The 22,674-nt window shown below is 41.8% G+C and overlaps 3 protein-coding genes across 3 annotated transcripts; 1 reads left to right on the top strand and 2 right to left on the bottom strand.

Moving 5' to 3' along the window:
* Positions 1-1,833: 1,833 nt before the first annotated feature.
* Positions 1,834-3,406, top strand: K441DRAFT_308222 (uncharacterized protein). Its single transcript, XM_067641084.1, has 3 exons — positions 1,834-2,563; positions 2,631-3,060; positions 3,121-3,406. Exons 1-3 carry the CDS (start codon positions 1,973-1,975, stop codon positions 3,186-3,188), a joined length of 1,089 nt encoding a protein of 362 aa, XP_067498224.1. The 5' UTR covers positions 1,834-1,972; the 3' UTR covers positions 3,189-3,406.
* A 146-nt stretch (positions 3,407-3,552) lies between these two features.
* Positions 3,553-5,785, bottom strand: K441DRAFT_700424 (Arginase/deacetylase). The gene is made up of 7 exons (XM_067653249.1): positions 5,392-5,785; positions 5,234-5,330; positions 5,087-5,177; positions 4,926-5,009; positions 4,577-4,798; positions 4,175-4,485; positions 3,553-4,081 (listed from the first exon to the last, which is right to left on the bottom strand). The coding sequence occupies exons 1-7, from the start codon at positions 5,527-5,529 to the stop codon at positions 3,813-3,815; spliced, it is 1,212 nt and encodes a 403-aa protein (XP_067498225.1). The 5' UTR covers positions 5,530-5,785; the 3' UTR covers positions 3,553-3,812.
* Positions 5,786-6,477: 692 nt separating this feature from the next.
* K441DRAFT_587572 (MATE efflux family protein) lies at positions 6,478-8,107 on the bottom strand (the record flags this gene model as incomplete). The annotated part of the gene is made up of 2 exons (XM_067644677.1): positions 6,478-7,409; positions 7,459-8,107. The coding sequence occupies 2 exons, from the start codon at positions 8,105-8,107 to the stop codon at positions 6,478-6,480; spliced, it is 1,581 nt and encodes a 526-aa protein (XP_067498226.1).
* Positions 8,108-22,674: the final 14,567 nt, after the last annotated feature.

The following is a 22,674-nucleotide window of genomic DNA, read 5'->3' on the forward strand; positions in this document are numbered from 1 at the left end:
GACGAACTGTGTTGCTTAGAGCAAGACTGTGAACCGTATGATCACTTCAGTCAGGAGGAAATAGAAGAAATAGGGGATCAGGCCGCCAGCAAAATCGGTGAAGGAGTGGTTGATTGGGATGACGAGGACGAAATGGATAGATATATTGATCTCCAAGAGGACCGAGTTCTGGAGATTATGACGGACGATGATAGGGTGGAGAAGAAGCACTTTATGAAGACACGCCATTGGATGGGCCGCTTTGATCTTCATGGCGGTCACTTCAATGCACTTGAGCCGGTAAGATTAATTATAACTGATTTCACAAGGCCCCCTCGCGTTTAACATGTCATATAGACCCTCGCCTCTGACTTCGGCCTCCATACAGTGATATCGCATCACCGTATCCCAAATAATCAGCGAGGATTTTTGAGCTGGACCGATGAATCCGAACAGCCTGCTGAAACTACGATTTGCTACCTCATTCTGCCGTCTACTATTGCAACCGAAGATAATCGTGGTGGTGCGGATACAGAGCAGACTAATGTCTTTCGTGACTCCACGATGAGTGCTTTCCTAGATCCTACCTCGCTCTCCATTACCGATAAGCAAAAGGCCCGCTTTGGTCGAGCGATGCAGATCTTAGGCCTGAGACCGTACATTCACTTCACACAGCTTGGCAACACTCTAGCTGCTGTGTCCGCCACTGGGAGTGAACGTCATCTGCTCACAAGGAATCCAAAGAGAGGAAATGTCAGGAAGTTCTCTGGGGAACTTAATTACGAAGATGTTCGGAAGTTCGTTGCGGAAGCCAAGGAGCGGGCTAAGGGTATGTTGATTCAATTCATGATTGCTCTAGCAATGTAATTCTAACACCCCCTATTATAGAGCTCGAGACTTTTGAATGGCCTCAGCTGATTGTCTTCGCTTCGAATCACACCCCGTAGGTTCCCCCTTGTTTGATTCAGGTCTGAAACCTTCCCAATGCTAATTAATTTATTTTTGAGCTATAGTATCTAGTAATGGTTGGCTGGTGTTGTCATTCACAAGGAAGCAAGGTACTATATAAGTATCAACAGCCTTTGTACTAGCTGCCTACTGCTACTTCGGGTCTGGAGGTGGTCATATTGACTTTGATATGTAGCATTGAGTGGATTGAAGTTTTCTGGACCATGGCAGGTTCAGAAGAGTGGATCTGTCCGGTAGATGCTTAATATGGAAAGCAAATCTTGCCTGTATTCTAAGGTGATGTTCTTCGGGGGGCAAATAGAGGCACTCAAATGGGATGGATTTTCCTTTGATCCAAGGCGAGTCCTAGGTAGACCCTATGGCAGGGTAAAGCTTTTGTTTCATAACATATGGAGAGTTTCAGTATCTTGAGTGGAATTCCAAAATGGCGGCACGTACATGGCGGTTATAAATTAAATCACAAACTAAGCCATACTTGGATGCATGAAGGTTGACATGCTTAGCGATTCAGGATGAGCGAATATTGGTCGCGTGGGTCTGTAACCTTTCAACGTTACATGGACTGGGATAATTACCAATGCTTGGAAACCAAAAGAGCAACAGGAGCCAAAGTGCGAAGTGCACACAGCATTCCTATATCTATCAAACAATGGGCGGATTTGTAGGTTCAAATTTCTAGGTTCAATCACCTCCTCGTGACTTCGTGGCGTCGTGGTTCGCGCATGACGTGACCCGAACCGAATCATAGAGCCGAGACCCCTCCACTCTTCCGCGCCGCCGCAATCAGTTTTACATCACATCAGACTTCATCTTCATAATCCGTCACTATCGTCGAATCGCCCTGACGTGCACTGGAACCCTGCGCCCCAAGGTCAAAGTTACGCCAGCTCGGCTTACTTGCTTTGAATGTCCCTCCCCCGCGCGCCTTTAATAACTCTTTCTCCACCACCTTTTACTGTGTCGTGAACGTTCCTGGACCACGGCTTTAGTCTTCTATTATAGCAACACCGTTCGAGCGCCCTCCATGTGTTATCACGGAGGACCCTCGACGCAAACCACTGCGGGCGTAGTATGGGGTGTTCCAGTCAATATTATGGAGCTGGGGCCCCACCTTGAAGCATATGTGGAAACTAAACCCATCATCGACACATTGAGACTATGCAATCGATTCGGGCAAGGGCCCGACGTGCACATCAACAAACTTCCGCATGAACTCATCTTGATGATTGAGGAGGAGTTGCAGGAGAAACCGCGCGAGAACGCTTTCTGGGATTGGGACGAGGACTTTGCTTGCTTCGAGGGACGCTGTGATATCCATGACCATTTTGACCCTGAAGAGATTGAAGAATTTGAGCAAGATGTCATGGATCAAATGGGAGGATACCGCGGGCACTGCGGAGAGGAGGATTGCGAATGTGCGGAGCTGTTCGATGATACGGACGAAAGCCTGGACGACGAGGAGAGCGCAAATGCGGTCTTTGAGATGATGAAGGATAGCGAAAGCCGCTTCGAGGTTCATTGGAGCCGGAGGACCGACTGGCAGCTTCGTGTCTGCCAACATCCTGAGTCAGCGAACCCAAACCCGATCCGCGGCCAGTTTGGGAAGTACGATAAGGTCAGTCACAGCCCTCCATATCAATCCTATTTAACCAGGATGCCTTTCCCACTCACATCATTCGCAGGTACTTGAATCGGATTTCGGCCTGAAAGCAGTGATATCGCATCAAAGAATCAAAGTCGAAGAGATGAGGTTCATGAAGCACGACTTCGATACTACCTATGATGACCCTCCCAAGACAACCATTTGCTATCTAATTCTTCCGACCCGAATGGCTTCTGAGGACTCAACATGTCATGACCTCTACGCTGGTGAGGACGCTGCTATTGACGGCGCGTCTGTAATGAGTACCGTAATTGATCCCTCAGGCTTAATCATCACCGAAAAGCAAAGACTGCGTTTCGGCAGGGCTCTGAAGCTCCTAGGCCTAAAGCCCTTCGTCCACTTCACCCAGCTTCGCAATAATGTACCGGCATCGCTCTGCCGACTCCATTCTATAACCGACGATGAGGAGCTCATTCGCCTTAAAGTGAAGATGGAGGAGCGCGTCAAACGTAAGCAGAATATGTTGTGAGGGATTTGCTATTACCTTTGCTCACCACGCCATCTTACAGAACTCGAAGAATCTCGCTGGCCGAAACTAATGTCGCTCGTAACATCAAACTTCTCCTACCCTATCTAGCGGAGCATCTTCCCTGTTCTTGCCGCCCTATCTCAATCTGGTGGGCGGCTTTAATCATTGGATAATCGGTGCCTGGAGTTTGTGGGATCGCGGAAAAGCCTAATTCTGATATCGTGTTGTATGCTATGTCTTTGTCTTCTTCTCTCTGGATGGTCTTTTTCACCGATGTCCTTACCCTTTTACCCCCTTTATAGTTCTATTACCCATCATTCCCTTTAGATACCCGACTACTGTATGCTGTCAGAGATAGATGGAGAAACCGCTTATTTCCTAAGAGAGCATGCCAAAGCGCATCTTCGCGCTCGTCTTGCTGGTTCAAGGAGTGTTGACTGGTAAAGCGGGAGCTCGGCGAGGGTGGTATGTAATTGTAAACACGAGTCACGGAGCATTATGGTATCTCGGCTACGTATTCCAACAGGCTTAATATAACAGACTATGGCTGAACTCAGGCATCTGGAGGACCCGTCAGGCAAACTTTTCATTTCGTCGCTATCGTATCGTATGCGCGTAATCAATCTATGCATGCCCCACCTCCTGCCCTCATCTCGCTCACCTGAACCGTGCAACCTCTCCCACCCCTCAACTCACCCAGCCACCAAAACCGGCCTCACCTCCTCGTTCCCCCTACGCCTTCAACTCCCCGCTCTCGCCCTCCTCCCCTTCCAGTTCCAGAGCCTCCAAGCTCAACGGGCCCCGCTTGACCATCAGCGACATGACCTCGTACAGCACGTCGGCGGCAGCCATGGTGGTCAGCTCGGCGTTGGTGTCGTAGGCCGGGGCGACCTCGACGATGTCGGTCGCGATGAGGTTGATGCCCTCGAGGCCACGGATGACGGTGCGCAGCTCGCGCGTAGACCAGCCGCCCGTCTCGGGTGTGCCGGTCGCGGGGGCAACTGAGGACGCAGCGTTAACTCACAGGATCCGCTTTCCGTGACGGGCGCGGAAGGAAAATAAAAAAAGAGGGGGAGAGAGATGGGGGAACGTACAAGCCGGATCCAGGGTGTCGATGTCGATGCTGAGGTAGACGGGCTTCTTGGTCCCGACGCGCTCGCGGATCTTGGTGATGATGCCCGCGGTGCCGATCGTGTCGATCTCGCGCGCCTCGACGATCTCGAAGCCGCAGTAGCCGTCGTTCTCGTAGTCCGAGGGCCCCGACAGCGTCGTGCGGATCCCGGCGTGGATGTTGGAGTCGTTGGCGAGCAGGCCTTCTTGCGACGCGTGGAAGAAGTACGTGCCGTGGTTGATGGAGGCTTGTTGCGAGGGCGCGCCGCCGAAGACTTTGGGCTTCCAGGTGTCGCTGGAGGGGGGGAGGAAGGAGGGGATTAGTTGGGAGTTTGGGAGAGGGGGGGAAGGGGAGTGGAGATTTGGGAATGAAAGGAGGGGTTTACAGGTGGCTGTCAAAGTGGATCACGCTCACGGGACCGTATTCTCGGTTTATGCTGCGCAGTAGGGGCAGCGTGATGGTGTGGTCGCCGCCGAGGGTGATGACGCGAGGAAGAGTCCTGCCTTTCTTTGAGAGGCCGGGCTTTTTAGCATCGGTGAAAGGCGCGCGCGAGAGGATTATGTTGTGGCCTTCTTCGATCTGCTGGAGAGCGTAGGCATTGTCATACCTTTAATACGTCAACGTCTTAGGTCTTTCTCCGACTCTAGAATTTTCCAATAGCTCCTAAGGAGTTCCTCAAGAGCTAGAAAAGCGGAAATTGAAGAAACTGAAGAGATTGGAAGATTGGAGCTTACGATGTTACGGGAATATCACCGCAATCAATGACCTTTGCCCAGCTGTTGAACGGGTTCGCGTCCAGAGGCACGTTGTAGCCGCCGCTGAAACCGAGCTTGCGTGAGCCTTTACGCCCACAAACACAGGTACAGGTAAGCATGCGCTTATTGAGTAGACATACTAGAGATTTAGGCGGCGAGAACCTTGTCTGATACCGCTGGGCCCGAAGCGGGCACCTGGGCGGTAGGAGGTGCCGGTATCGAATGGAGCGCCTGGTGTGCGGTAAGCCTATGCATTCCCGAGAGGTAAAATTTAGGGAGCAGCGTACCAATAAAGGCGATATCGTAATTGAAATGCTCGCTCGACAGGCACGGATGGTATTGGATGCGGCCGAAGGTGGAAATGCCTGAGAAAACAGAGTCCGCCTGCGGAAATTGGTCAATTGGAGACTTCCAGACGGGTCGGTTGCAAGCATTGAGAACGGACCTGGGTGCCACCGTCGCCGGGCAGTGTGTTGTACCACAAGCCTTTGTGGGGTCCCGCAATGGGAACTTGGTCATGATCGTGGTCACCATGGGCAGCAGCAACAGCTGCAAGAGCTACAACAGCTCCAAGCACCTTCATCTCGATTACAATTGATCTCAATTACGCCTTACAAGAAACAGAATGACAGGAAATGAAGGGACACGAGGAGATTTAGGAAACGTGGGAGGAAGGGAAGGAAGCAGCAAAATTATTATAGCATCGTAGAGACATGATTGACTTGTTCCTGTTAGGTAAACAGCTCCAAGCTATCCCGGCAAGGGTGAGCAGCTGCAGGATGACTCCCGTGGCGGCAATTGGCCAGAGAAGCAACCGCCCTGCACCGTTGGGCGTTATCGATATGAGTGTGTGGAGTAGGTAAGTTGAAATCGCGACGCCCCGCCATCGAGACAAGAAGACGATGACGGCGTCCGCTTCTCCTCCAATGGCGTCCTCGCCTTCAAAGTTACGAAACATCACGACTCAGCGGCATTCCGCCAAAGCTTATCGGTTGTGCTTATTGCAAATGGCTGCACCTGCCAAGCCGAGACAAATTCCCGCCAATATCGAACATTCGCTCTTACGTATCACCAATGCAAACCAGCGTAGTATTTCGTCAGACCGACTATCCGCGAGGGTGGGAATTAGGAGAGCCCAAGTACCAAGAGGGAGTTCCTAGAATACCGAATCTATCATCATGCACTTCATGCACTTCACGCCCTCCACGGCTTATCTGCTGTTGCCGATAAGCCGCCGTCTTGTCAATTAGTAGGTGGCTGCAGCTGCTCCAGCATCCGACAAGCATTTGGATCAAGGTGTCATGCAACAACAGAATCGGGCTGTCTGCTCGTGGGGAAAGCGCCGGATCGTCCCTGGAAATTTCGCTGACCGGTGAGAGATGTGCAGCTTGATCCGATTGGAAACTTCGAGGTACCTGCTGTCCTCTATGCATCTATTCATCTTTTCAAGTCGTATCTACCATTTCACCAATCTACAAGTAGTTTTCAACAATGGAAAATCATCATCCGTGATCATGAATAGCTCGTGCCGCTACTGAGTTTCATCACCCTCAGTAGGCTCAGTAGCTCCAATCTCTGCCCGATCGTCTCTATCCATCCTGTCGAACGCCTTCTTTACTTGATACTCCCAGTTACTCCAGGCGACGATTGCCCACTCCATGAATCCCACAATGTAGAGAGCGATGCATTGACCAACCCAAAGACCCGCGAGACCCCAGCCGTGGAAAGCTAGGTAGATGCCGAGAGGGAGCGCGCCGCAGTAATAACTGACAATATTGACCGCAGCACCGATGTGCTGTCTCCCCATTCCCCTCAATGCCCCTCCACAGCTGCCGTTCAAGCCGTCAGCGATCTGAAACAATGCGACGTATGGCATGACCTCCGCAGTGAGCTTGATGACACGAATATCATCGTTGAAAATCTTGGCATAGAAATCTTTGACTCCCATAAGAACTGCTAGAACGAGTGCACCAAGGATCATGCTAAGCCAGGCAGCCGTGTTTGACGCCCTCGCTGCACCCTTCGCGTTACGAGCACCGAGCAGATTGCCCACGCGCGCACTCGTTGCGACGCCCACGCCAAATGGGATCGTGTTCATGACTTGGTCTGTCGTCATAATAACGCTCTGCGCGGCAAGTGGAATCGTTCCAAGTTTTCCAGCAGCCAATGCCACAATCTCAAATGCCCACCACTCAGTTCCAACATGTATGACACCTAGGACGGCTAGGCGTGCGAATGTGCGCATGTTGTGCAGACATTTGTGGCTCCAACCTCCCCAGCATTTCCAGCCGTCGACGAAGCGCGCGTAAGCTAGCAGGAGGAGGAACGATACCCAGTAGGCGATGCCTGTTGCAATGGGAGCGCCGAGAAGCCCGATTTCGAATGTATAGACGAACAGATAGTTCAGACCAGCGCTGAGAGGTGAGGTAATGAGAAGGACATATGTTCCAGGTCTCATAATCTCTGAGAAATGAGTTAGCGTTAGATACTAATAAGTCAATAAATCACATACCTTGCGCCTGGAGGTATTTCTTCACTGCTTCGAAGTAAATATATCCAATGCCTCCTGGTACAAGAACACTGAGGAATTTAGCGGAATCCCGCGCGATGTAGTCTTCTTGTCCAAGCGCTTTGAACACTGGCTCAGAACATATCCATAGAGCAGCAACCGGAATATAAAATAAAGCCAAAATGATAAAGGATCTTTGCAATATGATACCGAGATCATGGGGATTCTTGCTTCCTGTGAAACTTGCGGAGGCTAGAGTGTCTATTGCTGTGGTACCCCCTAGTGCAATCAGCCACGCGGTAGCCATAGCAAACATGTAGGAGAATGCTGCTGTGGCTAATGCTTCCGGAGAAAGTCGTCCAACGATAAGTACAGATATTGTTTGTAAGGAATTTTGAAGAGTGTACGCCAAAATCACGGGTATTGATCCTCTGAGTAGTACCCAAAATTCGATGAGAATAAGCTGGGTCCTGGTCTTGTCCCCATCTTCAAGCTCATAAGTCTCGCCCGTCTCTGGTTCATCATCTGGTTTTGGAAGTAGCGTAGTTCGTTCGTTTGGCGGAGTATTCGAACCCGAAGATGATTTGGATTTCTGGAGGAAGCCAGGTAACCATGATTTGGCACTGGACATATCGACCTGCCGACTATCCATATTGAACCTTTTTTTTAGAAGGATCGTATAATACAGCGCCACCAGGACGGTCTGGAGCGGAGAATAAAACCTTGAGTGAGTGGCGTATCAACTGTGTCAGAGAAGATCCATTAAAGAAAATGCGCAACTTGAGAATGAAACTGAAGGCTTCAACTCGCAAGAAGAGGCTTCCGCAATAATAGAAGTAACGGAAATAAAAAGTAATGTTGGCGGACCCAGCTATTGGTACTAGATACGTCTTCCACGGTCGGTGAACCCGTACACATGGCTAGACCCCCAGAGATATGCAGGGAAAAAGATTGACGACTGCTCAAGATAGAAATTGGTCGTTAGTGGTCGAAATTCCATCAGTGGCCTTATCTTCTTGCAGCTCCTCTTGTTGACTAAACGGCTTCGGTAACTTTTACGTTACCATTGACCAGCTTTTGCTTGGGCACTACTAATGGCCTGGTGGGATGAAGGCGGTTATGGCAGTCGAATTGGACTGTTTCCAGTGCTAAGCGCATTTCACGCCTCCGTCGATCCCGATTAGAAGGTACGTGCATGTTGTCAGACCGAGTCACGGCAGCTGAGCTGCTGTGATGGGTTGCGCAGCATGAGGACGATCGGCTTATTAAAGACCAAGTTTTTTGCTTTTTGATGCTATCTCAGTAAGCGACTCAGACGGAGCAAATCAAACACGTGACGAACGTGCTCAATTTGCCGTCTGAGGGCCTTTGAAGGAAAAACATAAGAGCGGCAATTCTAAAAGTATCTTTTTTTTATATTCTTAGGGGCTTTACCTTTATTTTAGCCAACGAATTTTTAAAGTCTAATCAATTATATAGCTAATCCTACTTTATAAAAATATCCCTATAAAAATCTTATAATATGAAGATAAATGGTTAAAATTATAGATAGAAAAATATAAGATACATTGTTGGCTCAATTCCCGTTTTCGCAAAATATTATAATTTTAGCAAAACTTCCCCAAATTTACCTAAATTCTACCTAGCTACAGCTATTATATTTTAATAAAAATATAATCACCTATAAAGAAGGCTAGCTTTAACTATTTTACTAACTTATTAAGTTAAAATACTGTTGTTTAAAAGAGGTCTCATATACAAAATTGCGATACGTCGCCAAAGTTCGCACCAAGGCCTTACTGAGATAATTTTGGTGACGGGCTTCTCCCAGCTTACCTAATTATGCCGAACCTCCCAAACACCTTGTCTCGTTCCCAGACCTTCTTGCCAAGGCTTACTTTGCCAAGCCGCTAGCCGCTTTTGGCAAGACCTTCGTTAGAAGGTCTGGTACACGGTTCGGATTTTTGTTAGTCCCGCGCGGCATATTTAGGCCTATATACACCTACTTTGAGCCAAATTATCTTAACTTCTATAGCTCCCCAAGCTATTCCTAATAGCTAGAATTACCAAATCAAACCTGGCGAAGAAGACTACGTTGCCCGATTTGCCCGATTCTAATTCGTTGTCTTATTATCGCGCCCGACGCCCCCGAGTCGTAGCGGCTGCACCCCTCCCACAACTACCGCCGCCCTCTTCTTACCGCAGCTAGAGTACCTAAATTAATAAGCCAGCTTTAAATAATACTTAAGGACTGCTAGTAGGTATAGATTTGCCTTATAGAAGGGGGTAAGCTTTACGTAGAGCTTTGGTAGGGCTTTGTGCAGAGCTTCGTGCAGAGCTTCGTGCACAGCTTCGTGCAGAGCTTCGTGCAGAGCCTCGCGCAGAGCTTCGTGCAGAGCTTCGTGCAGAGCTTTGTGCAGAGCTTCGTGCAGAGCTTCGTGCAGAGCTTCGTGCAGAGCTTCGTGCAGAGCCTCGCGCAGAGCTTCGTGCAGAGCTTCTTGCAGAGCTTCGTGCAGAGCTTCGTGCAGAGCCTCGCGCAGAGCTTCGTGCAGAGCTTCTTGCAGAGCTTCGTGCAGAGCTTCGTGCAGGGCCTTGTGCAGGGCCTTGGTGCAGAGCTTTGAGCAGAGCTTTGAGCAGAGCCTTTGAGCAGAGCCTTCGAGCAGCTTCGAGCGAGCTTCGAGCAGAGCTTTGAGCAGCTTCGAGGAGAGCATCGAGCAAAGCTTCGAGCAGAGCTTCGAGCAGAGCTTCGAGTAGAGCTTCGAGCGGAGCTTTGTGTAGAGCCTTGTTATAGAGCCTTTATATAGAGCTTTATATAAATATATAGGCGTATATATATATATATTTATACTAGTAATTAATTATAGAATTTATAAAAAATAAAATATAAGAAATTATATAGATGTTAATTTATTTATTTATAGTAAGGCTAATAATACTATACGGCTCCTAGATCTAGGGCCTAGGACTAGATAGTAAGGTATTAATAAAAAGCTCCTTAGCGCTACTAGCTAAGTTATAAAACTAGTAGTTATATAGAACTATAGGGGCCTATAGAAGAACACTATGTGGCTATACTAGAAACATAAAGTAGTAGTTCTACTAGTAGACTTATATATTAATAAAACTATTATATAAAGAATAGTTATAGTATAAAACAATATAGTAAAAGAAAATATATACTAAATACTAAAATGTATATAAGGAATAAGACGTATATAAGGAGCGAGGGCCCCTTAAAAAGGTAAATACGCCTAAGTATACTAGCTAGGAAGCCCTCTACCTTATATAGGTATATAGAGAGAGAGAAAAAATATAGAACTACTAGCTTACTAGGCCGGAGACCTAGCCGCTATACTTAGTTAGAGTATTACTATAAGTAATAGAGGATAAGAGGGCTATTAAGTATAGATAGAGATCCTACTATACTTATTATAAAGATAGGTAACCTTAAATAGAAGCGATAAATAGAAGGAGGTAGCGAAAATAATAAGACGTTAGCCTATATAGAATACCCTATAGTTAATACTAATACTCCCCCTATATAAAGGGACTAATAAAGGTAAAATCTATAGCTAGTAAGTATCTATATTCTAAATACTATACCTTAATACACTTATAAATAGCCTATTTGGTTAGTATACTATATACTACTTTTCTATAGCTACCGCTTAGTAAGGTACTAGCTATTTACTAATATAGATATAAAATTATATTACTTATACTCTTTATAAGTAGGGGGCCTATAAAAGGTATTAAAATAGCCTTATAGCCTAAGGAGTTCTTTTAGTAGTTTTAAATAGTTTTTATAAGATCTAATAGGAGGACACTAAAGGATACGCCCCCTTTTAGCCTCTTAGAGGACTAAATACTGCCGCCTAGCCGTAGCGTAGTTACGCTTAGTAAATTAACCTAGATACTTTTACTACCCCCCCCTCTTCCCCTAGATCTCTAATAACCAAAGATAAATAAAAATATATTAGTTTAGTAAAGGTAAAACGTATAGAACTAGCTAAAGAGAAATACTTAGGTTTTCCCCCTTATAAGGCCTTTTCCCTATATAGAAAAGAAAAAGTCTAAATAAAGACCCTAAATAGGGACTAAATAGGCAATAAATATAATTATTATAATTATTATAAAGATATTTAAACTTTATATTAAAGCTTAAGCTTAAGTATATAATTATTATATAAAATCTATTTGATTACCCAATTTAGTTCTTTTTTAGATCTATATATACTTCTACCTTTCTATATAAAAAGGCCCTATAAAGGGAGAAAACCTAAATATTTCCTTTTAGCTAGTTCTTATTTTAACGGTTTACCTTTACTAAACTAATATAATTTTTATATCTTTAGGTATATTAAAAGATTTAGGGGGGTTAGTAGAAGTACTTAGTAATTTACTAGCATACTACCTACAGCTAGGTAGGGGTATTTAGTCTTTAAGGGGCTAAAAAAGGGCGTATCCTTTAGTATCCTTCTATTAGATCTTATATACGTATTTAGAACTACTAAAAACTCCTTAGCTATATAAGCTATTTTATTATTAACTTATAGGCTTCCTACTTATAGAGAGTATCTAAGTAAATATTATTTATACCTACGCTAGTAAATAGCTAGTCCCTTACTAAGCGGTAGCTATAGAAAAGTAGTATATAGTATACTATTATTATTAATTCTATTTATTGCCTAGTTTATGTCCCTTTTAAGTCTATATAGGCTTCTACCTTTCTATATAGGAAAAAGCCCCATAAGGGAAAAACTTAAGTATTTCCTTTTGGCTAGTTTTATACGTTTTGCCTTTTGCCTAGCTAGTTATCTTAATATCTTTTAGTCTGCCTTACGACGTACTATATTTCTTAGGTACTTATATTAGAAGATCTAAGGGAAGATCGTATAAAGGGACCTATGTGAGCGACTCAGTCCACATCGAGACATAAGTACGGCAAAAAATGGTCAGCCCAGCAAGCCATACGATTGGATTGTCTATAAACGAGACATTCTATAAGCTCAAGAAAGAAAGGAGAAAAGGAGCGCAGCTCAAAGCTATAGTTACGAGGCTTCGCGTCACCTGATCCGCAATATGAGGCATCCAGTAGCAATTTGCCAGTGCGTAGTTCTGACCAGCGTCTGCAACTGACCTAAACAAGTGCCGTAACATTACCCCCCTGGCCCTCAATAAAACGAGCTGCCCATAGCTTTAACGTCGAAAAACATCCTTGGGCCAGAAATCTAACAATTAGCTAAAAACAGGACACAAGTTAAAGTTCCATGGATAATCCCAACACCTATAATAAACTAAGAAAGTCTAGGCCGGTAAGTAACACTGACCTAAGCTTATCTCCAACCTATGACCTCAACGATTAATACTAGCATCCTATCCACGACCAGAGGCACTCAACAACAGGGTTCAGTTAAGCAACGCGATCAGAACTCCCTAACCGAGATTATAGGAGCATACCTAGTTAATTATGATAGGGCACTAAGGTGGGAGTCCAGCTTATTGATCAGTTCCAATTAAGACAATACTTAACGTAGACACCTTATATACATTTATAAGGACTAGTAGGCACGAGAAATTCGTCTATTTAGGCTGTCGATTAACTCAAATTTAATAGGGGAAAGTTTATGCTTTGTCTAGAATAGCTTATTATAGACATTCCCCGAGATATATCCACTAAGAAGATAGCATTGGACCATTAATTAAGTCTGGGACCTTAACCTTACACAAGTTACATACTTGTTAAGAAGCATAGTAAGGTCCTACTATCTTATAGCTAGCGATGACCACGAGCCATTCTATTTTCAGGGCGGAGAAGTTAAACGCCTAGATCAGAACTGCCGTACACACACAGTTCAGGACTCGCGCCTATGCTAAGTGCAGCGAAGGATCACACGATAAATAGGCTTTTCTAGGTTTATACAAGCTACTTTCAGGCCTCTTTTAAGCGCTGAGTGAACTCTAGCATTCCTTATGAGAAGTTTTTACTGAGAGGTATATTTAGGCACTTTAACGTTCTTCCCCAGTTTAATTAACGGGTAGGAAGCTTTTCTAGTAAATAAAGGCAAATCACGTCTTAGAGTACGTGGTACTCGCTTGGGCGTAGTTTATTAAAGGTAATAGTCTTAGGCCTAGTTATGCTAGAAGTTTAAAAGGTTCTAGTCCTAGTCTAAGTATTTATATTATAATTAACCGTTTAACCGTTAGCTGTCTAGAAAATAGCTTAAAAAAAAGATTAACATTAGGGGCCAAGTCGGTATTTATTTCGTCCTTGCTACTAATGGCCAGGTCCAAAGATTAAGGGCTCGAAGGACTTATTTAGCGTTTTCCGTAAAAAAAAGCCTTGGTCCACGGTTAAAGACAGGGATATAGAGTATGTCTAAGAGAGGGACTTGACATATTAAAAAAATTACATATAGAAGACGTTAGGAAAAAAGCCCTTATCAAAAAAAAAAAACCTCTTACCATTGTAACCAAAAAGTAACCTATAGGCAGTTGCTCGTATAAACGGAAAAAAATAGTGGGCTTATATACAGTAATTGGGTGTTCTTTCATCTACACAGTATAATACGTTCCATATGTAAAGCTCTGAAGTCTCTTATACAATAGAAAAAGGCTGTGGTTTAGGCCAATGCTAGTCTTATATAGGTTTTCCGTTTATTATAAAACCCCCTAAGACTAATATAACCTAATTAGACTTTAAAGTTCTTAGGCTCCCCTACACAGTAGTGAAAGTTATCCTTGTGTCTCTAGGGCGCCTATATTTCGCTGTATTTAGTTCTCCTATCTGATCTCTTTTAGGATTCTATTTTCCATATATATACTGCTTGCTCATGGGCGTTTCCTAAGTCTCCTTTAATACGACTTCCTTAGGACACGTAAGCTTATAACCTCTTCTACTAAAACACTTATAGCGAAATCATGCTAGAGTATTTTTCGCGAGCTATTTTAGGGCACTGTAACTAGGCACTTAAGACTTCTAGTCTATTCCCAGTCTTATGAGCATATATTTGTCGCGCGAGAGGGTACCTGGTGTACAATTTGAAAGCTTATAAAGGAGAACTATTTCTAGTTAAATATGAGGCAAATCCGGTAGAGCGTAGTCTATTAAGGGTAATAGTTTAGCCTAGTTATTCTAGAAGTAGTTAATAAAAGGCCGGAGTCTCTAGTCTAAGTATTAATTTATAATCTCCGTTTAACCGTCTGTCTAGAAGTAATATGCTATAAAAAGCTTTAGCTTAATACCTAGGATCTAGGTGAACTTATTTTAAAAGGCTAATATAAACTATGGCCCGCGGTTAGATATAATAGTATCTAGTAGTCCATAAATTCGGTAGACGTAGTGGATATATAGTTAGGCTACCTCTTTAGTATTAATATTCTTATAACAGGGAATTAAAAACGGGCGTTTACTAAAGTGGTTAACTAGGATTATAACCATATTATATCCGTCACGGTCTAGAGGTAGCTTATAAAAGTCTATAGAGATATATTACTAGGGGCGGTTGGGTATTAGGAGGGGTTTTAATAGTCCTAGGGTCTTATCTCATAGAATTATAGACCTACGGTAGTTATTATAGTTCCGTATATAGCGGTCGATATTTATAACTATTCCGGGCTAGTAGTAGCGGTCGCTAATAATCCTATAGGTCTTATTCTTTCTAAGGTAGGCCGTAGAGACCTAGGTATATGCTTTAGCAATAAGCCAAGTCTATAAGTTTTGTTTTTTTACTACTACCAGCCGTTCCTAATGCTTAAGTAATCCATTTTCGAGGGACCATGGGCTGGTAACGTTCTTTACCTTTTTACGGTACTCCTGTAGAGAAGGGGCCGTACGGTTTATCTGTAGCAATTTATTAATTAAGTTAAGTCCTAAAGGGTTAATAGGATACATCTCGGCGCCTAAGGGGTCTGTACTTAGTTCTGCCTATATCCGGGGGTTAAGGTGCTCTAGTTATAGTAGCGTTTAGGTCCGTAATAAGATCTTCGCAGCTATATAGTTACCTAGGTCTTATTCGCGCCTAGTAAGAGCATCCGCACGGTTCGTAGCGCCTAGTCTATATATAATTAAGAAGTTAAACTAAGATAGGACGTCCGCCTAGCGTGCCTGCCGGGCCATAAGGGCCTTAGTTGTTATAAAGTATTCTAGGGCCTTATAATCTAATACTACTTTAATAGGTTTAGGGGTCCCCTCTAGCTGTATACGCCAGTGCTAAAAGCTAGAGATAATAGCCAGCATTTCTTTATCATAGATGTGGTAGTTTAGTTCAGCATCTATTATAGTCTTTAAATAGTATATAATAGGGTGCCATTTTCCGTCCGGTTGCTTCTAGGAAAAAACACTAGCTATTGCGCCGTCTAAGGCATTAGTTTCTAGTATTGAGGGCCGTTTTGGGTTAAAGTGGGTAAGTAGGGGGGCTGACACTAGCCGTTTTTTAAGCTTATTAAAGGCCTGCATATATATAGCGTTAAAGTAAAAGGGCTGGTTTTTCCTAGTAAGGCGGTTAAGAGGCCGGGCGATCCTGCTGTAGTTCTTAATAAAGCGTTGGTAAAAGTTATAGAAACCTAAAAACGATTGCACCCCCTTTACGGTCCGTGGGGGCGTCTACTGGTTAATTATAGTCGTTTTCTCTGGGTCGGCCTTAATTCTGTCTGTGCTAATAATAAAACCTAGGTACTTTATACGCTTAATACTAAATTCCAACTTCTTAATATTGGCCTAGAGGCTAGCTTCGCGGAGCCGTTATAGGACTTTATGGACGTGCTCCTTATGTTCTAGTTCGTTCTCTAAATAGATTATAATATTATCTAGATAGGCCGTATAGAAGTCGTTAAGGTAGTTAAAGAGTACATTATTTATATACCGCTAGTATATAGCTGGTCCGTTAGTTAGTCCAAAAGGAAGTACCTTATATTTATACGTCCTGTAACAGGTTTGGAATATAGTAAGATCCTTAAACCTAGGGTTTATCCTAATTTGGTAAAAGGCCTGGCGGATATTAAGCTTTGTAAAAACCTTAGCTCTACTTATTTGGGTAAGAGTTTTATTAAGTAAGGGTAGTGGGTAGCGGTCCTTATAGGTTATATTATTTAGCTTATAGTAGTTAATACAGAAGCGTAGTCTTCTATTTAGCTTTTTGATAAAGAGAATAGGTGAGTTAAAAGGGGCTTAGCTAGGCTCGATAAAGCCCTTATTTAGGTTATTAATAAGGTACTGTTTTGTGGCCTATAATTTAGCAATAGACTATAGGTAGAGAGGGCTAAAGCTAAGGGTGCTTCCCTTATCTTACTTAATCTTAATCTTATAGTTATATGGTTGGTGGGGTGGAAGTATATTAGATACTGCCTTAAAGAATACGTCCTTAAATTTCCGGTGTTAATTAGGCAGTTTTTGCTCCACTAGTTCTTTATCTGTAAGCCCACTTTCCTATCCGCTAAGCTCGCTTTCCTTTTCCTTAATTATTCGGTTAATTTCGTATAGGCTAGTTATAAAGGTAACGGTATTAGGCTGAACTAGGTTCTAGTAGAATCCTATAGCGCTAATATAGCAGATATTAACTGGTGGGAGGTCCGTAGGTTTTTTTAGCGTCCGTTAGGCCGTGGTTTACAGTATAGGGTTTATAGTCTTCCTTAGCTTACGTTCCATTTTCCGTAAGTTATCCTTCCTATTTATTAGTTTAGTATAGCGTCTAATATCCCTGGCTTTCCTTTATAGCTTTATAGGGTTCTCTATAGGGAACTTAGCTAGGTTACTACTAACTTCCTAGGTCTTTAGTGCGGGTAGCGTAATATAGGTAGTCTAGGGGTGGTGTAGTATACGGATCCGTTGCGGGTTAAGCTGTACGTCCTTCTTAAAGGCCTGGTCTCTACGTATAGCATCGGCCTAGTAAATAGTATTAATCTAGGGCTGTATGAGGTTTTCTATTATAATGCTGATTTCTTTTATAAAGAAAGGGGTTAAGGGTAGAGTTTTAGGCTAGATAAGCTATCTACTTTGTACTTTGAGCTGCAAGCCTAAATAGGCTAGCTATTTTCTTCCTAAGATTATATTATGGCTTCCTAAGTCCGTAATGAGAAAGGGGATATTATACTGCCTTTATCCGTTAACGCGGAGGTAAATCCGTAAGATAGTTGTAATAGGTGGCCCTATCTATCCGTTATAACCGCAAATAGGGATTGGTTTAGGCAGTTCTTTAAGGGGTGTATTTAAAAAGTTAGCCAGTTTTACAGCGCACTTTATGTTAATTAAGGTAAAGGTATTTACTCCTAAGTTAGCTAAAGCAGAGGTTAAAACTTAATATCTATTGCGAAATAAAGTATAAGGGATAGTGTAGCTTTTTCTACTAACTAGCCGACCTAGATTAATATATAATATATTGATCCCTTTTAACCCTAGAGAGGAGTCTTCCTCTAGAGTTCCTTTTTTTCTAGCTCCGTACTATCCTCCTAAATTAATAGAACCTTATTTATTCTTACCTTTATTGGGTAGTTCCTTATAGGGTGGCCTGTTTAACCATATAAAAAGTAAGCTCTTTGATTACTAAGGGCCTATATATAGGGGTCGCTATATATAGGCTGGGTGTACACTAGGCCCGTAGTAGGGGTAGCTGCGCGGCTAGCTGCCGGGTTAGCTATAGGAGTTGCCGATTATACTAGGGCACTACGGGCCGTACTCGCAGTACTTATGGCCTAGTTTGTAAGGTTTCTAGTTTTTAGCCGGTTAGCGCGTGCCTTAATTTAATAGAGGCCTTAGTTAATAGCTAGGCAATAGTCTATAAGTTTCTTTAATATCTGTGCCATAGTATAAGCTAGTAATACGGCCTGCTGTAGGTCTAGGGTAAGCTTATTGAAGAGGTTTAGCAGTAGGTCTTCCTGGGGGATCTAGGCCTATCTAGCTAGGTGTAGAAAGCGGGTTTAGAAGGCCGAAAAGGTCTCCGTTATTTTTATATTTAGGCTTTTATAGCTAAGGCGGGCGTTTTATACTTTAAAAGGGTCTTTATAAATAGAAGATAAGTATTTAATCATTTCTTCTTTAGAGATAAAGGGGTCTGCTAAGTCTTTAGTGTATTGCGGGTGTAAATGCGTCTGGGCGTCTCCGCTAGTACGGCCGAAGACGTAGGCTATTCTGGCTCGGGCGTTAGGGAAGTAGTCTATATTAACTTTAAGCTTGTCCCGTAATTGGAGCTTCTAATTATTAAATATAGGGTTGGTTCCGTCTGTAAGTAATAGGGGGTCCGTGACCTTTACTAACCGCTTTAGTGCTGTATAGGCCTTAGTGGATTTACTAAGGTGCTAGGATAGGGCCTAAAGGACTGTAGTAAGTCTTTAGTTGTCTAATAATGACTTATTATTAGATATAGGGGTATCTCTGGCTTCGAGCAGCTCTCGCAATTGTTTAATTTTGGTATTAGCAGCTGTAAGCTCCGCCTAGGGGGTTAAAACGTTAATTGTTTCTTTATCTAAAGTATTTAAGGGTCCTACAGCTACTTTACCTGCTGCTATAGTTTGTGGCATAGTGGTAGGGGTGTTAGGTAATTCTAGGTAATTTCTTCAGGGGTTCTGGTCTGTGCGTATTTTATAGGTCCTTTCCTTAGGGTTCTATTCTTTTCTTTTAGGTCCTATCCTTATGGTCCTGGTGATGTCCTTAGGGTCCTATTCTGTGTTCTCGTAAATATATTTAAGTTCCTTCTTAGGAAGAAAGAGTAGAGTAAGCTTTAGATAATATTAGCGACTTAGTTAATTAAGACATAAGTACGGCAAAATAGTCACGCAAGCCTATACGATTAGATTGTCTATAAACGAGAATCTAAAGCTAAAGAAAGGAAAGGAGAAGAAGGGGAGCGCCGCTCAAAGCTATATACGATCTTCGCGTCACGTGACCGCAATATACGGCAATCTGTGGCAACTTGCCGGTGCGTAGTTCTGCTAAGTTCTGCCAGTGCCGTAACAAGTACCATAACAGTCTAGCGATTTGCTAATAAGCCGCCTATAACTAGGCAGGGGTATTTAGTCCTTAAGGGTCTAAAATAGGGCGTATCCTTTAGTATCCTTCTATTAGATCTTATATACTATTTAGAACTATTAAAGAATTCCTTAGCCTATAAGCTATTTTACTATTACCTATAGGCCTCTACTTATAGAGAGTATTTAGGTAATATTATTTATGCCTATACTAGTAAAGTAGCTAGTCCCTTACTAAGCGGTAGCTATAGAATAGTAGTATATAACGTACTAAGCTAAATTAGGCCACCCGTATAATATATTTATTAAGGTAAGGTATTTAAAATATAGATGCTTGCTAGGCCTATATATTTAGGCCTAGAACCCTCTATTCTATAAGTAGAAAGGCGGCTATAGATTTTACCTTTATTAGTATTAACTTATAGGGTGTTCTTTATAGCTCCGTCTTATATTTTCGCTTCTATTTAAAATCTATCATTATCTTGCGATTAGTATATAGTAGATCTCTATCCTATATTAGTAACTTCCTATCCTCTATTTACCGTTATAGCGCTCTACTAGTATAGCGCTAGGTCTCCGCCCTAATAAGCTAGTATTTCCTATATTTCCTTTTCTCTCTTTACTATTTATAGTTAGCGGGCTTCCTAGCTAGTATATTTAGGCATATCGCTTCTTTAAGGGACTATCTCCTTTTTATATATATACTCGTTTCTTATATACATTTTAGTATTTAGCGTATATTTTCTTTTACTAGGTAGTCTTATACTATAACTATTCTCTATATAGTAGTTATATTAATATATAAGTCTACTAATAGAACTACTACTTTATGTTCTAGTATAGCGCGTAGTGTTTTTCTATAGGCCTCTATAGTTCTCTATAGGTACTAGTTTTATAGCTTAGCTAATAGCGCTAGGGAGCTTTTTACTAGTACTTTACCACCTAGTCCTAGGCCCTAGATTTAGGAGCCGTATAGTATTATTAGCCTTACTACTGCCTATATATAGTAGGCGTGTATATTTAAAAGGGATCCCTATATTAAGGTAGTAATTTATAATACTACTAAAATTACTACTACTCCTCTATAAGTTGCCTATATAATATATACTCGTTCTAGTTTAACCTAAAGTCTACCTAAACCCCTAGGACCTTAAGGGTAGCTTTTAGTTTTACTTTATAGCTCTAGAATATTTACTATTAAGGCTAGGTTTACTACTTACCTTTTTTTCCCTTATAAAGTAAATAAGCTAGTATTTATCTAGTAACGGAATTTAGCGCTATATTGTTTTGCCTATATAATATACCTATTATATACCTAGTTTAGCCTAGTATAGTTTTCTACTACTATATTTTTCTATATAATTAGATTTATATTATTAATAAATTTTAGGGCTATTATATCCTAGCTATTATTATATATCTCTAGTAGTTTAAATATAAAAAAAGAATTAGAAATTAGTAATAGGGATAATCCCTATAGATACCTATAGGTATTAGTATTAATTTCGTCTTTTATAGCCCTTTAATTATAATTTTTTATAGTACGCTATATTAGAAAGGCTTAGATAAACTTAATTATCTAGTTTAAGTAGGCCCTTATTTCTTAAGGATCTATAAAAGTCTCTTATATATAATATATCATTAAATATTCTGCTTAGGTCTAAGCTTAGTATAGATATAATATATCCTTAGTAAGCTTACTATACCGCTTAAATACTAGAGGTAATTGGGGAGAGGGCTAAAAGGGTCGATCTTTTTTCCCTTACGCCTATTTATATCTACGGTAGTAGCTTTTATACTTCCGCCGCTTCTTATATACTTTCTATAACTATCTTTTCTAAGAGCCTTTTTAGGGTTAGTAGCTTTCTAAAATAGAGTAGTTTTTTATTAATACCTTTTATAAGACAACCGTAGTTATTGCTTTAAAGTATTTAAATAGTTCACCTCCCTAAAGGTAGGCAGTTATGGTATTAGCGAGTAATATTACTACCGCTTTTACTATAGCTTTAATTGCCTAATTTAGGGTCTTATCTAGCCTCTAGCCTTAACGCTTTACTAGTAAGGAGCTTTAATATAGCGTCTTTTATTTCTTTTACTAATATTATATAACTTATTTTAATAGGTAAGGGGTAAAATTAGCTACTAATACTCTATAGGTCTGCTTAGCCCGCCCCTAAAAAGAACCTCTCTACTAATATTTTAATTTTTTCCTTATTATTATTTATATACTAGTCCTATTCTATCTAGCGAAATATAAGTANGTAAAAGTCCCCTAGCGTCTCTCTANTAGCTTACCTACTTTACTTTACTTTAATATATACTAGAGTCCCTTATTATATAGTTTAGTAGAGGTTAAGGTAATTTTTTTTAGGAATTAGCGCTAGTTATTTCTACCCTCCTTTTATATTATCTTCTTAGGCCTATTCTTTAGGGCCTTATAGCTCTATTAGTAGTAGGCTTTATTTATTACGTTATACTATTACTTTGCCCTTTTTATGCCTATAAGTAGCTAGGCCGTCTCTAGCGACTATTTATAGTAGGCGTATTTTCTAGGCTAGGCCTTTAAGTAGTATTCTTCTAAGTAGTTACTTATAATCCTTTACATATCCTTTAGTAATACCTAGGGTATAGCTACTAGCCTATTAGTAACTTCCTAGGCATACTTTTTTAAGTTAAATTTCTTAGTAGCGTATCTCTAGCGGGTTTATTACGCTAGTGCGGCAATATTAAGCGTTATCTGTATAGGTATATAGTCTAAGATAATTACCTATATACCTTCTAGTCTGTAAAGCGCTAGTTAGTTTATAAGTAAGGATATAAAGTAAGGATATAAATAGGGAGTCTAATAATAGAATAATAGGGTATATTATATAGATAGACAAATCTTTAAGGAAGAAGAAGAAGTTTAAGGTGCGAAGTAAGGAAGGGTTTTCCCTAGGTATATATAGCGCACGTACCTTATAGGCAAGTCGTATGCGAGTCGCCTATACCTCGCAGCTATATACTATCTGCTTAGGTTTTACCTAATAATTTCTTATATAAATATAAGGTCGATTAGACTCTTTTAGGTTCCTCTTTTTTAAGTAGGTTTACCTATTAAGGTAGTTAGAGTAAGGCTTTACGTTTTAAACTTATTTAGTAGGTAAATCGCCTATACCTTAGCTATAGCCTACTATCCTTACTACGCTATATAGTATGCGTTAAAATTCCCTAGGACTATTACCTTACCTTTTACTATATTAATAGTATATTAGAATA

Source organism: Cenococcum geophilum (genome assembly GCF_001692895.1).
Source record: "Cenococcum geophilum 1.58 unplaced genomic scaffold K441scaffold_65, whole genome shotgun sequence".
Taxonomy (NCBI): Eukaryota; Fungi; Ascomycota; class Dothideomycetes; order Gloniales; family Gloniaceae; genus Cenococcum; species Cenococcum geophilum.

Bases quoted from the DNA above. Each gene is read 5' to 3' on its own strand.
- K441DRAFT_308222 (XM_067641084.1), top strand. From the start codon at position 1,973: ATGTGTTATCACGGAGGACCCTCGACGCAAACCACTGCGGGCGTAGTA. The intron at 2,564-2,630 runs GTCAGTCACAGC...CATCATTCGCAG, and splicing joins AGTTTGGGAAGTACGATAAG to GTACTTGAATCGGATTTCGG. The intron at 3,061-3,120 runs GTAAGCAGAATA...GCCATCTTACAG, and splicing joins GATGGAGGAGCGCGTCAAAC to AACTCGAAGAATCTCGCTGG.
- K441DRAFT_700424 (XM_067653249.1), bottom strand. From the start codon at position 5,529: ATGAAGGTGCTTGGAGCTGTTGTAGCTCTTGCAGCTGTTGCTGCTGCC. The intron at 5,010-5,086 runs GTATGTCTACTC...GCTCGGTTTCAG, and splicing joins TCTCGCCGCCTAAATCTCTA to CGGCGGCTACAACGTGCCTC. The intron at 4,486-4,576 runs GTAAACCCCTCC...CCCCCCCTCCAG, and splicing joins ATCCACTTTGACAGCCACCT to CGACACCTGGAAGCCCAAAG.